The sequence below is a fragment of the Poecilia latipinna genome, unplaced genomic scaffold (assembly GCF_001443285.1).
Source record: "Poecilia latipinna isolate Pla-1442-1.1 unplaced genomic scaffold, P_latipinna-1.0 Scaffold1644, whole genome shotgun sequence".
Lineage (NCBI taxonomy): Eukaryota > Metazoa > Chordata > Actinopteri > Cyprinodontiformes > Poeciliidae > Poecilia > Poecilia latipinna.
Window position 1 is genome coordinate 126240 of NW_015114260.1, and position 17809 is coordinate 144048.

At 43.3% G+C, this 17809-nt stretch overlaps 1 protein-coding gene across 2 annotated transcripts; it reads left to right on the plus strand.

Annotated features, from left to right (window-relative positions):
* Positions 1-28: 28 nt before the first annotated feature.
* sall3a (spalt-like transcription factor 3a) lies at positions 29-15549 on the plus strand. Of its 2 annotated transcripts, none has more exons than XM_015059636.1 (4): positions 29-1484; positions 9476-12643; positions 12836-13167; positions 13782-15549. In XM_015059636.1, the coding sequence occupies exons 1-4, from the start codon at positions 1403-1405 to the stop codon at positions 14214-14216; spliced, it is 4017 nt and encodes a 1338-aa protein (XP_014915122.1). In that variant the 5' UTR covers positions 29-1402; the 3' UTR covers positions 14217-15549. The 2 variants fall into 2 exon arrangements, with proteins under 2 accessions (XP_014915122.1, XP_014915123.1); XM_015059637.1 differs by having other exon boundaries at positions 9479-12643.
* The last annotated feature ends 2260 nt before the right edge of the window (positions 15550-17809 follow it).

The window sequence follows — 17809 nt, forward strand, 5'->3', positions numbered from 1 at the left end:
TTTCTCCGGGGAAAAAAGGGGGTGTTTTTTTTTTTTTTTTTTTTCCTTTAATTTTTTTTTTTTTTTTTTTTTTTTTTTTTTTTTTTTTTTTTTTTTTGCTCGCTTTCGCAGAGCGCACCGTCTGCAAGGGGCGCAACCGGGAGCTGAAGCTCGGCTGCAGGAGGAGCGAAGCAGCAAGTTCACAGCGATCGACATGACTGAAGAGACTTCTTTTCTGTCGGGGGACAGTTAAGTTCAGGCTCCCGCATCAGCGTGTGGTGTTGCTGAGCCAAGACAAAAAGAGAGAAAGACATTAAAAAAAGAAAAGAAAAGCCGTGCCGGTCTCTCAGAAGACGCGCGTCAAAGTTTTTCTTTTTCTTGTTGCTTTACTGTTTTTCGTTTCTTTTATATTATATTTTTTATATATATTTTTTTGGAAGAACCGATCTGCGCCAAAACAAAAAAGAAGCAACGACGTAAAAAAAAAAAGAAAAAAAAACGCGGTGATGGTTTGAACTGCAACTTCCAAAAAGAGAAAAAAAAATCCCAAAGCATCCAAAGATGCGCTCCAAGAGAAAAGTTTAAAGAGAGAGACCACACGTCAAGTCGCTTCCTTTGAGGGGGGGCAGGAGGAGGTGCGAGCAAACAAAAAAAGAGAGAGAGAGAGAGTGCAAGAAGTGAGCCAAGATTGGAAGACAGACTGTTCCAGAAGAGACTTTGAGAAGTTTTTTCTTCTTTTTTTTTTTCCAGCTCCATCAAGGCTGAGCGATGCGCACCAGAAACAGCGGAGTTTGAGCCCTACGCTCCTCTGTGGAGAGCTCCCTGTGAACGGGGCAGAACAGGAGAGATTTTGGTGTGTTGTGTTGTTGAGGTGTGAGAGGAGGTGTGGGGGGAACGGACGGACGGACGGACGGAGGAGGAGGAGGAAGGGGGGAGAAGGAAAAAAGAGGAGAAAAAAACTCTAATTGCTCAGTCCGTCCCTCATTACCATATCCAATGCGCGTCCGCTGGACCCCAGCCAATCCTCCCCACCTTCACACGGTGCCATTAATCGCGAGGCATTATTCACTATCATAATTATTATCCCGACATGCGCAATCCGACGCACAGCGACAGAGGCGACAGGAGCGGCAACACTGGCTAATTTCCCCAGATTGCAACCCCCCTCTTTCTCTCTCACACACACAAACAGCACAACACACACTTTCCAAAGCGCCGCAGACTGTTTGTGAACTTTTATTATTAATATTATTATTTTTTTTTACTTTTATTTTTATATATATATATATATATAATTTAAAAAAAAACAATTTTTTAAGTCGATCTTCGCTGATGCATCTGCACAGCGCGGACACATCAGCGTCAAATCAGCGCAAGCAGCACCGCCAGCACTCACGCCTGCAGCCGAAGCAGCAGCAGCAGCATGTCCCGACGCAAGCAAGCCAAGCCGCAGCACCTCAAGTCGGACGAGGATCCCGCACTGACCGGGGTGATCTCCGAGCACGGTGAGTGGGATCCGGTCAGCTTCCGACCTCAGATATTTTTTCAACTTTTCTCTCAGAGTAAAACACTTAATATTATTGCTATTATTATTTATGAATTAGTGTGCGTTATTCTTAAGGTTCTTGTGTAGGTTATTTATGAAATTGATAAAAAAATAAATAAAAAAACATATTTCTATAAGTTCAATAATCCACTTGTCGACGCAGGAGTTCCTCGTTTTATTCTGCGGGAAAGTTTTTGCCTTTTGATTGTCGCACAGATTGCATCATGATCGGCTGTTGGCTGACAGATGACCTTTAGGATTAATGGAACAGACGCGTACATTAAAGCGACCTGGACGCAGTAGCGCTTCACATATTTGGAGGCTTGGCTTTTCTTTGCAGGAGGCCTTCCTTCTTAAAAAAAAAAAAAAGGCCCTCTTTTAAAAAAAAAAAAAAAAAAAATCCTGCAAATGTAAACATCCGAGCTGTACATCTGCGTCGTTTTCCACTTGATTATGTCGTTATGACTACGACTCTTCAAACACACACCGTGGGATAGTTGACAATCTTATTTCTTCCTGTCTGTCTTTGAAAATGTGGCATTACCCTTCATGTGAGGCCTCAAATTTAATTTGTGTTAAATGTCATTTTAAGGGGTTTTTTTGTTTTGTTTTGTTTTTTTTTTGCTTGTTTTTGTTTTTTTTCTCTTTTTTTGTCTTTTGTCTTAAATGCTTTGTAAGAAGGGGTCAAAATGCGGGAGTCTGTTTCAGGTCGAAGCCTTGTTTTCTTTTTTGTTTTGTTTTTTTTTTGTCATGGAAATGTTTTTTTGTTTACCCCCCCCCAATCCCTCTACCCCAAACACCCCTCAAAGCCCCTCCACATAAATTTACCACACTTGATTTGTCCCCCCCACCTCCTTTTTTTTCTTTCTTGCTCACAATCTCGACAACATCGCTTGACAGAGCTTGTCCTCGCCATATGGAGAGAAGGGATTATTTATCCTTCAGCCTGCGCCTCTAAAACATCACTATATTAGAGTTAAAGTAAAGTCTGGAGGCAGCTGTAGGAATTGTGCAAACAAGTGGGGGGGGGGGGGAAGGGAAAAAAATTAACAATTAAAAAATTTGGAGCGCTGAAATGATATTGGAAAGTGCAGCAACTATTTGAGAAAATGTTGAAATTTGATGCAACGTTTTCTTCGGCTCAGGCCTTCGTATTACACTGTCGAAATGCAAATCTGTCACAAAGTTACGGCTTTGAAGGTAGAATTAAAAAAAAAAAGAAAAATCTGGTGATGTCTGCGTTTCCACTGACAAAAACACACACTTGTGCGCTCGTGCACACACATACACTCACACACACATCTCTGGGCTTCTTTAGGAAAGAAATGCGTGATGTAATCTCGGGGGAGCGGCTGTCTTTGCATGTTGAATTGTGGCTGCGTAGGGAGGTGTGTGTGTAGGGGTGTGTGTGTGCGTGTGTGTATGGAGACAGAGGGGGTTCACATTAATGACTCCTGGCCCTTTTGTCCAATTTGCTCATTGTTTTTTTGTTGTGTTTTTTGGGGGGTAATTTATGGGCTGCTCACAGTCACAAAAAACACAAACACCGTCAGTGTTTGGGGGCTCAGATCGCCCCGTTTTACCCCTCCTCCCTGTTCCCCTCCTATCACCCCCTTGAATTTTGGGCAGAGATACAGAACATCCATCAGGTTTCTCTCCTGTTGGATTTATAATGTGGAAAATAAAATAAAAAAAAGAGGGGGGTGGGGGGACTTCTTGTTTCTGTTGAAAATCTGCTGAGAGATGGATCTAGAAACGGGAGTAGATAACGTAAATGTAGACTTTACTGAATTTTTCTCAACTCAACTTGCAACTTTTCTTTTTTTTTTTTTTTGTTTTACTGTATCCTGACAATGCCATTGTGCCTGAGCCTGGAAGTGGCCGTGGAATGTCCTCTTCTCATTGTTGCACCACACTGGCTGGTTTGTCCTCATGCGTGTGTGTGTGTGTGTGTGTGTGTTGAGGTGAGGGGGGGATGGAAACAATCCCGACCTTTTTGTTTTTGGCACGGCATGTCGAATCCCCACACAGTCACTTCACCAAACCTAATAACGCCACGTCGCATCCGGCTCTCAACGCCATGCCGTCGTCTTGACCGGTTTTCTCCGCTTTTCCTTCTTCTTACCACCCGTCGCCACGGCGATCCGTATCGACCGCTGGCCTTTCGAAACCTGCTCCCCGAAGGAGCTCAAAAGTTCCAATTCGAAGTTGAAATTCATATTCGTGGGAGGGGAAATGATAAAAAGAAACCCAAACAAACAAAAAAAGTAAGGCGTTCATTTTGTTAAATAAAAGAAACCCAAAAGTTAAATAAAAACGTTATATTTTCTCCCTAAACCTTCCAATTTATCTGATGTGTTTTGGACAAAGCTTCCCCCCTTCTTCAGCTCAAACACGGTAATTGTCTTGCATCACTGCAGCAAAAAAACAAAACAAAACATGAAAAACTGAAATAAAGTGCCAGAGATTATGTCTGCTGCCATCTCTAAGGCCTTCTGGACACTTGCCCCCACCCTTCTACCTCCTCGCCTGGGGGCTCGATGACTGGGGGGCTGGGGGGGTAGTGTATTTGTGTTAGCATGGGGAGAGGAAGGAGGGAGGGGTTGTCAGCTTAGGAGTGCTTTTACAAAGCTTGCTGACTTAACCTTTGTGTAGTCCCCTGGCCGGGCAGATCCTGCCGCTAGATGTCAAGCTCTTTGTACAATTAGAACATGCGTGCTGCTGACCTTGGCAGCACAGCTCACTCGTGTCTGAGTGGGAAGCAGCAGCAGCACACCGTCACTCCTTTTGCACTTTTACGTTCAACCTGTGTGCAGTGGGGAGAGAGTTCAGGGAAAATGCAGGGCATGGATGAGCAAGCATAAATCAGTTGCTCTTTTACCTTTTATTCATTTATTTATTCATTTATTTTAGCCGCAACATTCCTGAAACCCTTGTTTGAATTAATTCAAGGCTGACATCCTCGGAGAGAGATAAATGATTCAGTCAGAACCTTCTTCTTTTGTGCTTTGTTGAAGAGTTTAAAAAAAAAGAGAGAGAGAGAGAAATTATGGAGCGAGTGCTAAAACCCCTGCTGACAGTGACAACATAGTTGTTGCCCACTTCCCCTGCAGTGGGGCTTTTGTTTGCCTTTTGTTTTAATCCCTTCTCACCACTGGGTGCAGGCCTGCGGACCACCCACGTGGATGTGCCAAGGATGTCTTTTTGAGAAGGCACTCAAAAAAAAAAAAAAAAAAGATGGCTGTGTCTTAATTACTACTCGGAGCTTGAAAACGGCGCACGAGCAAGCGCGATCCGGATCGAGAGGAAGGGCCGAGGCAGGAAGACGGAAGGCGCTGTTTGACTTGACTGGAGCGTGTTTGGGAGGCTTACTGATCACCTGCTGAAGATGTTGCACTTTCTCCCACCCCCCCCCACACCTCCCTGTCCTGCATGGCAAACAGTGTGGTGGGCCTGGTTGCCCTGCAGTGTCAGGTCAAATTTACTCTACCCCACCCCCAACCCTCCTGCCTTAACCCTCCTTCCTCTTGTGCTTCACAGAACCTAACCGTAACCCTAACCGCTATAAAAGATGCAGATTTTTAATGCAAAGGACGAGCAAACTCCAAAACCGATTTTGCTCAGTAGTTGAACCCTGCTGCGAATATTGAGTTTAGAAAGAGCATAAGTTGATGAAACGTCCGTGTGCTCGCGTGTCGGACCTCCTGCTCCCCCCAGGCACAGGAGGGCCATCGCGCCGAGCGGCGCGGCCATCCGGACGGAGCGCCGTCATTGAATACTGTATTGCGAACGCTTGCACAAACAAATCGTTAATGTTTTGGCTGCGCCACATCTGCAGGGGGATGACAAAAGGCCTCTCTGTGTGTGTGTGTGAGTGTGTGTATGTGTTGTTTTTGCAGATATGACTGTACCACTCGATGACATGCGCACATCCGGCCTCGGAGCAGGCCGAGCCTCCGGCAGGTCTGGGGGATTCACCGGGGTGTTGCCTCGCAGACATCAGTCTCCAGAAATTGTTCAATAGCCAAAGCACACACGCACACACACTAAAGAAAACAACAACAAAAAAATGTCAGGAAAATAATTAATGCATCAGCTTTGACACTGAGCAAAACTTCAACTAGAGAGATTCACATAATTAATTTTAAGCCGTATTGTGGACGTCTCGAAGCAGAGTGCTTTTCATCTTTTCAGTCCTCACTGGAACCTATAGCATACATTTATTTTTGAAAATGATTATCTGGATGATTACAGTTCCGGGAGCAGAATTATTATTATGTTTTATTTTAAAAAGAACATTTACCGGAAAAAATGTAATCACAGAATTCCAACATTGTTGGAAGCATTCAGGCCTTCTTTTTTTTTTCTCCCAGCTGGAGAGCAAACTCACAGTGAATCATCTCTCTCTCTCTCTCTCTGAGTGTGAGATTGTCCTTGGATTCTTGAAAGAAATGGATGATGTGGGAATAATTAGAGCACAGATGCTGATCATCGACGGTTTATGTAGAAAACAAGCTGGCGAATTAATGACAATACCTGATTTTTTTTCCCCCTTTCTAAAAAAAGACACATTTCGGATGTGAAAAGCGTCGCTCGTCGTTTCTGTGTCTTATTAATTGAATCTGGAAAACGAAGAAACGGGAGCGTAGTCGGCGCTTGTTTGCTTTTTTCTTTTTCCCTTTTCTTTTTGTCAATCCCCTTCCTGTATGTCCTTTACAGAATTAGTACAAAAACATCTCTGAGGTTTTATGTCAAATTAGTGATTCTAGTAAATACATAAATAAATAAAATAAACAAACAAAAGTGGACACACAGATTCAGTCCCAACAATCCCTCCATTGACTGCGTTCAGCTAAATATTTACATCTGCGTAAATGAAGACTTTTAAAGGAATGGAAAAACAGATTGGATTTTTTTCCTCCCCCCCCCCACCCTTTCTCATCCTATAGTCCTTAGAAAATCAATACACTCTTCCACACACACACAGACAGGGGCGCACGCGTCTGCAGACACACACCTTCGTGCTGCAAAGATGCAACAATTCTGACAGCTGCACGACGAAGCGTTTTTTTTGTTTTGCTTTTTTTTCCCTGAGCCTCCAACACGTTGTGATGTTTTCACTCGAGGTTCAGAAGCGTTCAGGTGGTTTATGGCGGTGGATGGCATCGCTGTAATTAACACTGACTAATTGTTGCAGCGTTTGAACTCACACACTCAGCAGCACGTCTCTGCCTCCTGATCGTTTTTTTATTATTATTATTTTGTCCCGTTTGTCTGACATTTTAAACGGCGAACACATACATGCAACCTATCGAGTTTTAGCATTTAATTCATTTAGCTGAGCTTTTTTTTTTTTTTTTTTTAATCTTGGATAATTATACATTCTTCTTCTAATGTGAGGAACTTGTAAATTCACAATAGTGGAAGTCTTTTTATTTGTCTGTTTTTGGATCGACTTTAATATGAGTCAGTTTTAGATTGTCAAGTCTGTGTTAAATAAATAAATATAAATAAAAATTCTCAGTGTATACGTATACATTTTTTTTTTATTTTGCTGATCTCCACATATATGCACAGGGTCTGAGTACACTCTTTGTCTTTGGAAAACGTGCCAGTGTGTGTGAGTGTGTGAGGTCAGAGGCACACAAAGGCCCCCACTTGTGATTGTATGAATGAATAAAAGAGATTGACAGTAATACCATTCTAATAACTAATCAGCTCAACACAATGCCTGCTCATTTGTGTTGACCTTTCAACCCTCAATTATGGAAATGAGTTGTGCTGTCCGCTGCTGGGTTAAGGAGCTTTTTAACCCGCTGTCACGTGTCGACTGCATTTCCAGGCATGTACATTTAAAGTGGGCTTCGTGTTAGTTTTCTATTTTTCTTCTGCTTGTTTTTCTTTTTCTTTTTACCTTAATGAGAAAAATTGACTGTCACTTCTAGCAGCCAGTGGCGATGACAACACAAGCAAGGCTCTGCAATTGGAACCTTGGCTTATTTGTAATTTTTTTATTTTTTTTATTTTTAATATTTTTATTGAATAAGTCACATACAGGGCATAAGTTGTCAAAATGGCAAAGAAAAAAAAGAATGAAGGTGAATTGTATTTGACGCTTGAACGATCTTTGGGTTCAGTTTGTATCAATGACAATAAACAACAGAATGACTGAGTGAACACACGTCCTGCTGGGACTGAAGACAGGCACAGGCCTGCATGAGATCCTCAAAGCGTAAAAACACCGTGGCTTCAGGCTGTCGTGATATTTTCAGATTTGATTTTCAGATTTGTTTAAAACAAAAATGCATGCCATAACATCACGTTTCTTTTAATCAAAGCACAGAAAAGCAAGAAAATATTCCTACTGCTGCTGCTCACATAATTTCTACCTATGATGGTAATAATATCTGCTGTCTTTTATTCATAAAAATGAGCAAAAGTATTTTGAATAAACACCTGGTGACTTTAGTGGTGGCTTTCAGCTGTTTGTTGTGCTGAATATTTTTGCTGTTTTGGCAAAGAAAAAAGAAGATTAGCTGCTTATTTAGTGAAATTATCTGCTGTTCAGCAGGTAAAGCTGTAGTTTTGAAACGAAGTCTCCCTAATAAGACTGATGGCTGTTTGCTCCTCCAGTTTCTACTCCACAAGAAGCTAAAATCGTTTCAATCTTCTGTTTGTCACACTTGTAAAAGTGTTGTGCACTTATTTCGACATAGTGAATGAGAGAGTGGAGCAACAGGTAGAGCTGGGAGTGACTTTATGCTCCATACAGGAGGAAATGACATCCATCACGTTCTCCTCTTTCACCAAAAGGACTTTCACCTGCAAGAAATATGTCTTTCGGTTTTCATCTAAAGTATGACTTTTTGTTGTTTTGATGTTTTGGTGTGTCCTGACGCTGATAATCCTCCTCCCTTTGCCTTGTTTAAATTTACTTATTTGTGCACATTATACACACAGAGACACAGACATGCTGTATAACTACTCTTAAAGAGGGAAGAAAAAAATAAAGTTACACAAGAGGACATTTGCCTCGGTTTTGATCAAGTGTGAACTGGATCCATGTTCAGAGCTTGTGCCGGTTTGTTTGACTCTCGAGGACTGCATGTGGAAGAGGAAGTGGCTTCCAACAACTGTGATTAAACATGTGTAACTAATCAGTGACTTTGCTGCCATGGCACAAGTATGTAATTTGTAGAGTCTAGTGTTGGGAAGAAAAAGTGAGTAGCTGAAAGGAACTCTGCAGCATTCTGAATATTTTAGAAGAACATTTTGTTGCAGAGAATTTAAATTCTTTTGGCTGCGCTCATTTGAAATGCCCAATTTCCTTCATGTTCTTCCATTTTTAGTTAAAATAGGAGTCGATTTGTAACAACGTCTAAGCTTGAAGGCTCGGGAGTGCCGTGCTTTTCGGGGCTCGCGGATTACCTTTGCGGTGCTATAAAGGACAAACGGGAAAGGCCTGAGCGTTTGAAATTCAGGTGGAAATGACTGAGCTTGATAGCAGAGGGGAATCCTAATGGGGCCATCAAAGTCCTTATTTGTACCCAACAGATGAGGCAGCTGTGAATTGTATGAAATATTGGAAATCAATGGGTTCTATGGAATTTCATTAAGCGGCAGTATCCACAATTGATAGGCCCTCATAATTTGATGGATTGCACAAAGAAAATTATTAGCTGGCTCTATGGAGAGGGTGTGAATGCACAAATCTGGGTCTTGAGAGTTGGTGAACTAGGGTAATTTGTTCAGCGTAAAAAGCAAAAAAAAAAAAAAATAGAAAGAATATTGATTTTGGTTATGTTAAAAGAGAGGGGGTGAAAAATCAAAGGTTAAATCTTTGCTGCTCTCTACTGCAAAATATGTGTGAATTCTTTATTGATTACTTATTCATTAATTCTTCTTTCATCATCCCCCTCCTCCCTTCCTCTCTGCCCTCTCCCCTCCCTGCAGCCCAAGGTGATGTGCTGGACGATGCCGACAGCGGGAACGAGAGCCGCAGCGGCAGTGAAGAAACCCACGTGTGCGAGAAGTGTTGTGCCGAGTTCTTCAAGTGGTCAGACTTCTGTGAACATTTAAAGAGCTGTACAAAGAACCCCCTTGTGCTCATCGTGAACGACAATGAGGACACGCCGAACCCTTCCCAGGAGTACCCTTCAGAGCCCTCGCCCATCCCGAGCTGCAACAGCGAACAAGACGACAGCGAGGACGCCCGGGAGGGGAACCAGAGTCCTGCCGGCGAGGGCGACGACATCCCAGAGACGGATCCCTTAAATGGGGTCAGTGTCCTGGAAAAGGAGGATGAGCAGATGGAGCTGGAGCTTTCTCCTGACAAAAATATAGACTCCGAAGAGAGAGACGTGACATCACCCGAGCCAGATGGCTCCCTACCTCAGCTAAGCGATGTTGTCCCCTCTGCAATTACGAGCTACACCATGCCAAGCACCAATGTTACCTTGGAGACCCTGCACGGTACTAGGGTTGCGGTTGCCCAGTTTTCGCAGAGTGTAAGGGCGGCGGCGGCAGCGGGCAGTGGGGTGTCCACTATGGCTATCCCTATGATCCTGGACCAGCTTATGGCTCTCCAGCAGCAACAGATTCATCAGCTGCAGCTCATAGAACAAATACGAAGTCAAGTGGCCCTCATGAACAGACAGTCTGCGCCACAACCTGCTCTCAGCCACCATCACAACAGTGCTGCGGGAAACCAGGGCTCTGTATCCTCCTGTGTCCCTCCCGTTGCAAACCAGCTTCATTTACATAACTTCATCACACCTCCTGTCCATCAGCTACCTGTCAGGTTGCCTGCCACCCTTAGTGCTCAAGGACCTTCACCTCTGACCTCAGCAATAGAAGGGCCTCTCTCTCAAACACCGCAGAGCAGTACTCCGCAGTCTAACTCCTCAGTTCCAAACACATCGTCAAACAACTCGCCATTTCCACCACCAAGTGGTTCTGGCTTGCCAGCCCTACATCCCACCTGCTCATCCACTGTCTCAAATAACAACAGTAGCACTAGTAGCAGCCTAACAGGAGGCGGGGGTGGTGTCAGCAGCACTTCAGCTCTTCCCAGGAACTCCACCACCCCTCCCTCGCTAAGTCACAGCAGCCTCCTGAACTCTGCCTCCAGTCTACCACTGATACCTCACAGTTCCTCGAGCAGCGTCATCTTCCCCAATCCACTGGCTAGCATAGCAGCCACAGCCAACGCACTTGACCCCCTTTCTGCTCTAATGAAACACCGCAAGGGAAAGCCCCCCAATGTGTCTGTGTTTGACACCAAGCCCAGCTCCGAAGACCCCTTCTTTAAGCATAAGTGTCGGTTCTGTGCCAAGGTGTTTGGCAGCGACAGCGCCCTGCAGATCCACCTGCGCTCTCACACTGGAGAGAGGCCCTACAAATGCAATATATGTGGCAATCGTTTCTCCACGAAGGGGAATCTTAAAGTCCACTTTCAGAGGCACAAAGAAAAATACCCACACATTCAAATGAACCCTTACCCTGTACCAGAGTACCTGGACAATGTGCCCACAAGCTCCGGTATTCCATACGGCATGTCGCTGCCCCCTGAAAAACCTGTAACCACCTGGCTCGACAGTAAACCAGTCCTCCCCACTGTCCCCACATCCATTGGCCTCCAGCTGCCTCCAACGCTTCCCAGTATGATTGGAGGTTTTACAGATTCTCCTAGCCTCACTCCGCTTAACAGGTCCCCTCAGAGGCCTTCGCCACCCACAAGTGAGTGTGCATCTTTGTCCCCAAATATCGCCAATGATTCTGGCATAACCACTACTTCACCCTCTCCGAAACCTAGCATTGGGAGTGATGCACCTCCGCTCCTGAAACCTGAAGGCATTCTCTTGTCACCAAGTTGCCCTATTAGGCCAGGAGAGAGCACAGCCACCACAACCACAGTAAGTCAAGCACTTCTTCCCACCACTGTCACCTCTACGACATTGTCAGGCAGTGGCCAACTCACTGAGCCTATCAGCAGTCCCAACTCCGCTTCAAACTCTGTCTCCCATCCTGTCCTTCCAATGCTTTCTGACCAGTTTAAGGCAAAGTTTCCCTTTGGAGGTCTCCTAGACTCTATGCAAACCTCAGAGACGTCAAAGTTGCAGCAGCTTGTCGAGAACATTGATAAGAAGATGACCGATCCCAACCAGTGTGTCATCTGCCATCGTGTTCTGAGCTGCCAGAGTGCTCTGAAGATGCACTACCGTATCCACACTGGCGAGAGGCCTTTCAAATGCAAGATATGTGGACGAGCATTCACTACTAAGGGAAATCTAAAGACGCACTTTGGCGTGCACAGGTCGAAACCACCACTTCGAGTCCAGCACTCCTGCCCGATTTGTCAGAAAAAGTTCACCAATGCTGTTGTGCTGCAACAACACATCCGTATGCACATGGGAGGGCAGATTCCCAACACCCCTGTTCCTGAAAGTCTGCAGGAGATGGACACGGATGTGTCCTTCGATGAAAAGAGTCTAGATGCAATGAGTAACTATGATGACGACCTGCTGGATGAAATGGAGCAGGCTATGGATGATGACATGGACTTAAAAGACGGAGAAGTAGACCCTTCTAAACCCTATTCACCTGGGAGCTCACCTCCAACATCTATCATTTCTAGCATTGCTGCAATGGAAAACCAGATGAAGATGATTGACTCTACTGCCAACATAAGTCGCACATTTGGCCTGAAGACTGCACAGAATGGCAGCAGCTTTCCTGGGGATACTGACTGCTTTACAGCTGATTCCCTGGCTGCTGTGGGGGATGCTGAAGGTCAGAGCTTGGGAAGCCCCGCTTTGTCAGAGTCCTCTGACTCTATGCAGCATTTGTCCCCAGCTCACAGCCATTCTGAGAGCCAGCAGTCCAAGTCCCCAGCTACACTCAATAACAACAACAGCAGCAGTGCAATGACAGCAGAGGAGGGCCAGGAGAACAATGCATCTGGCCTGGCAACAGTGAAGTCAGAAAAATCAGAGACCCCGTCTCCCCATTCTGCTACTGAAGGGACTGGGGCCCTTGACCTGACTGCCACTCAACCTGGCAGGCACTTCATCAAGGAGGAGAGCCACTTCAACATGCTGTTTCTAAACAGAGATCGAGGTGAGTCTGAGCAAAACCTGATCAAATTTAATGTATATATTGTTGATTTTCTCATAATACCAGTTACCAGAATGTTGGCTTATGAAAACATGCATGTTTTGAGAGAATTATCAGCCTCCTACTTTGTTAAATTATTATATGCAAATTTATTACATGAACACTTAACATACTACCTTTGTGTTTGTTTTTCAGGACTAAGTACTCCTAATTTAGCCAGTACGGCAACAAACATGATCAAGATGGAAATTAATGGACACGGGAAGTCTCTGAGCGACAGCGCTCACCTGCCCGTGGGCATTCAGGTTCCAGCCGCAGCGCCCCCGACCACCATGAGCCCCAGCATCAACCCTATGCTGGCACCGCCGCCTCCACGTCGCACTCCTAAGCAGCACAACTGCCATTCATGTGGGAAGAATTTTTCCTCGGCCAGCGCGCTTCAAATCCACGAGCGCACACACACGGGAGAGAAACCTTTCGCCTGCTCCATTTGTGGAAGGGCCTTCACCACAAAGGGCAATCTGAAGGTGAGACCCAAAACAAATTCTGGACACACTGGGTCATTCTGGTTGCAGGAACACATCAACTTCATGGAAACGTGCTTGGTGAAACAGTTTCTCGTATTACTCTGGAAGAGAGTTGGTTGGTTGGATAAAAGATTAATTTCAGGATCAAACCACCAATATATATTCAAAGTTACTGATGACTAAACTGTTCTGTCATTTTGCTTGATATAATAAAGTGGTGGCTGTTGTTAGTCCTCAAAAGCAGCGTCCTACATATTTTAGGTGTTTTGACATTTCAACAAACCTTATTAAAATGAATGGTTCATAAACAGGCATCTACTGAATTTGACGACTTGACTATTAGGTGATTCATTCACCTAAATCAGCTACTGGAGTAGAAACATGTGGAAATATTGTCCTTTGAGCACTATAGATGGACACCACTGTTGCATTGTTTTTTGGGGTTTCTTTAATTAGTTCATCAAGGAGGTTAGTTTCTTTAATGTAACATTTTTTGCAATTTCTATTTCATTTTAGACCGCAGCATGTTATTCATGAGTCATTTACAGTTTTGACGTACAGAAAATGCCTCACCGTGCTTGACTTTGTTCTGCTCATTTTGTTGAATCCTTCAGGTTCACATGGGAACACACATGTGGAACAACGCCCCCGCTCGCCGGGGCCGACGCCTGTCGGTGGAGAATCCCATGGCCCTCCTGGGCGGCGACGCCATGAAGTTCAGCGAGATGTTTCAGAAGGACCTGGCGGCCCGCGCCATGAACGTGGACCCGGGCTTCTGGAACCAGTACGCAGCCGCCATCACCAACGGCCTGGCCATGAAGAACAATGAGATTTCTGTGATTCAGAACGGAGGCATCACCCAGCTGCCCGTCAGCCTCGGCGGGACGGGAATCACTTCCTTGGGAGCCATGCCTGGAGGTGGCATGGACCGTGTTCACACTGGCAGAAGCTCCCCCATCACGGGTATGGAGAAGTCTGGTCTGGAGGTTCCAGCCAGTCGACCCTTTTCCAGATATATGGAGGAGAACAAAGAGATTGGGATCAACTGAAAACTTGTCTGTATTGTAGCAGTTTGGCAAAGACTTAAAGTATGATGAGAAAATTACTGAGGAAAAAAAAAGAAAACAAACAAACTGCTGATCCAGTCTAAACTCATGCATACTTCTTTGTGTACAGATTTTTTTTTTTGTTTGGTTTTGGAATTATGGTATTTAGTATTGATTAGAGGCCTTTGCCTTTCACCCACTCCCTTCTCACTTGATATTTCATCTATACAAAGAAAACTTTGTCTCTTGTTTGAGAATATGTCGTCTTGCAAGATATGCATGGTACTTCTTTGTTTTTATTGGTATGTTTGACTGCTTTTATGAATTCCTTTGGAAACCAGGATCCTGCCTAAGCGACAATGGGCAAGCATCTTTTAACGGATAGGACAAAGTTCACACGGGAACAATTTTGTTTAACGACAGTCTGACACTTGTCCAGCAGCCCCCGTTAGCGGTAGCTCTTTTAAACGCACGGGCCAAGGCGAAACTGAAGAAAAGACTGAAGTGTAGTGTTTTCGTGCTCGCTTGATACAACCTTTGTTTTTTTGTTTTTTTTGTTTGTTTTCTCATGAACTAGAAAACTTGAAAAAATAATGTTTGAACTATTTTAATCTTTACATTTAGTCTCTCAGCATTGTCTTATAATGTTGTCCCGTGTCTTTAGTATTTATGATATTGACAAAAAAAAAAAGCGGGTATTCAAAAATATATTTAACAGCCCAAGCATTTTTTTTTTTTTTTTTTTTTTTTTTTTTTATAAACAGCAGGCTTCACTGATGAGTATCTCTGTTAATAAAGGCAGTGTGTCACTTGAGTTGACCAACAGAGATAAAATTGTAGGTTTTATTTGGATATCTATTGACACCATGTGTATCTTCTCACATGACAAGGAGGCAAGAGATATCCAAAGCTGCTATGACCACAACCCTGCTTTTAACCTTTGTAAAAAAATAAATAAATAAAATAAAAATAAAAATAAGAAGGAAAAAAAAGAGGTGAACCTTTTGAAGAAATATCTATGTATAGAAATACAGACAAATCTAAAACAGGTATGCATATTTTGTATCACATAAAATAGACATCATGAGTTGAGAGTTATTTGTCATGTTTGTGAATGCACTTTTTAAAAACAAGACGTTTTTGTCTGTGAGTTACCGTTAACCTTTTGACTGAGCTATCTATCACGTGCTGTTTTCATTGTTTTCAGCAAACCACTGCTCCAGCTGACTGAGTCGGTTCTCTGTTATTGCATCTGTTGCAACTCGTCAAGAGTGCAAAACTCATCGCCCAATCAAACCCCCTCCCCTCCCCCCCTCAAATAAAAAAGGAAAACAGGTGTGTGTGTGCGTGTGTGCGTCTGAATGGTCTCTTTATCTCTCGGGTATTTTTTTTCCTCTTTTACCTGTCTTTTTTTTTTTTGTTCCCATTTAGAAATTAAAACGCAAAATGTAAAATATTTCTAATCACGAAATTGAAATACATTTTTTTATATACCTGTTATTACCAATGAGGAGATTGTTTTGTCATTTGATTAGAATATATTAGTAAATGATTCAGTCCAGTTACGTTTTCTTATAAATTCAGCGCTAACTGCTTCATTATAATAAAAAAAATTCCAAAATAAATAACTGAATGATAATAAATTAATTCTTTTTTCATGTTTTATATTTCTAAAAGGGTTTGTTTTTAAAGCCTGTTGAAAGTGAGTTTAATTATTTTTATTGATCAGGGTTTTTAAGAGTTGGAGATTAAAAAAAAAGAAAAGAAAAATTGCTCTTTTTTTCTGCATCAATACTTTTTAACATTGGCTCGTTTCATTACCCAGACAGAGGAAATGTGCAGACCTTCCTGATATGTGAAAGAATGTGCTAATATGAGACGTTATTCATGATATTGTCAAATTAGCTTTCTTTAAATTCTACAAAAAAAAAAAAAACTGGACAGGTTTTATTAACCTCAATTCTAACATCACACAGAGTGAAAAATTAACTTCCTAACCCATTCATTTCTTTCTCAGTATTTCCATTCATTATCCGAAATAGCACATGATTGAAATGAATTTGTAGCAACCCCAATGAAACGTGTTGCAATCAAGCCGGACTTAAAAGTCACTGCTGTTAGGTTTAATACAGGAGAACATTATAGAAACAAATCAGGCTGGAGTATCATGTTGTGACTTTGTTAAACACAGTTTTCCTTTCCAAGGTAAGACGTCTGCCAAAGCTGTGGCACCGGAGCCAAAGTGTGAGACAGCGATGTGTCTGAGTAATAACATTACAGGGGACTCCGTGATGACACATGGCGCACACATGTGCAAACGCACATCTGCACGACTTCACACTCTTGACAAAAGAGTGTCCAGCTCTCACAATTACCACATGTACATAAAAATAAAATCTATATATATCCTTAGAAAGACAGGATAAAGCAATATCTCCACCACAAACAAACTGCATCCACATCAGCTGCAAGATGAAAGCTCCGCAATCATGCAGGCGCTGAGATCAAAAGAGCGTTTGAATGCTTATCTGTGTCTAACGACTTCGTGGAGGACTTTAATGTAAGGGGCTTATCCTGAATTCCTCACAATACAAAGTCAAATTAGCTTGTCCTTACACCCGTTCCTGCCAAGAGGAGTCATCCATCGAGGTCAAAATGAAACACTTGAGGCCGTTCAGAATGAATCGGTCCAATTTCTTCTGCAAGGACACGCCTGAAAACGAATGCATGTAAATGTTAAATCAGCTACAGTCTTTTGTATAACATGGAGACCCAAGTACAGTCAAAATGTGAGATAAAGACAAATATATCCCCTCCGCCCCCCTTCAGTGCAAAAATACCATTTATGACTCCTGCTGCAAAAACCCAGTCAGTCACCCCGGACATAAACCACCGCTGCCAGGCAATGACTGGTCTATCAAAGTCCAGCTTATATGGGCTTTCACCACTGAGCCAGGAGTGTTTATTTTTCTGTTATCCTCCCCTCCACCCCCACTCCCCTTCTTCCCATTTCACTTTTACACACATATTACTTTTCATGTTGATGGATGTGAGTTAACTCCTCAAGAGCCCTGGAGAGCTCTTTGGGGCTGATCCGGTAATGCTCGATGCTCCCTGTGTGTAGGGCCCATTGTCTGACACCGCGCTGTCAGCTGATCACCGGGAGCTTAGTCAGAGAAATAGCCGAGTAATGAAGAAATCTCATGCTGACTGTTTTTCCTCTGTTGAGACGATTGCTTTTTTTTTTTCTTTGCTGATATTTGTCTGGAAGCAGAATGCATTCCGCTCATGCTTTCACTCATGCGCTCGCATTTAGCAAATGATTTTGCAGACGGCCGGCACACCCGGGTATGAGGAGGCTGTTGTCTGGGACACTAAATGGTAATTCTCCTCACATTTGTATGATATTTTCAATTACCTCTTTTTTTTTTTTTTTTGCTTGTCCAGCTGCTTGGGTGATTTCAGCCATGTTGGCCTGCCTGCTCAACACGGGGTTACATGAGGTTAGACCCGGCGGTGACTATGTATGAATGTTATTTCTATAGAAAAACACTGTTATCCAGATTTTCCTTTCAGAATTTTATTATTTTTCCATT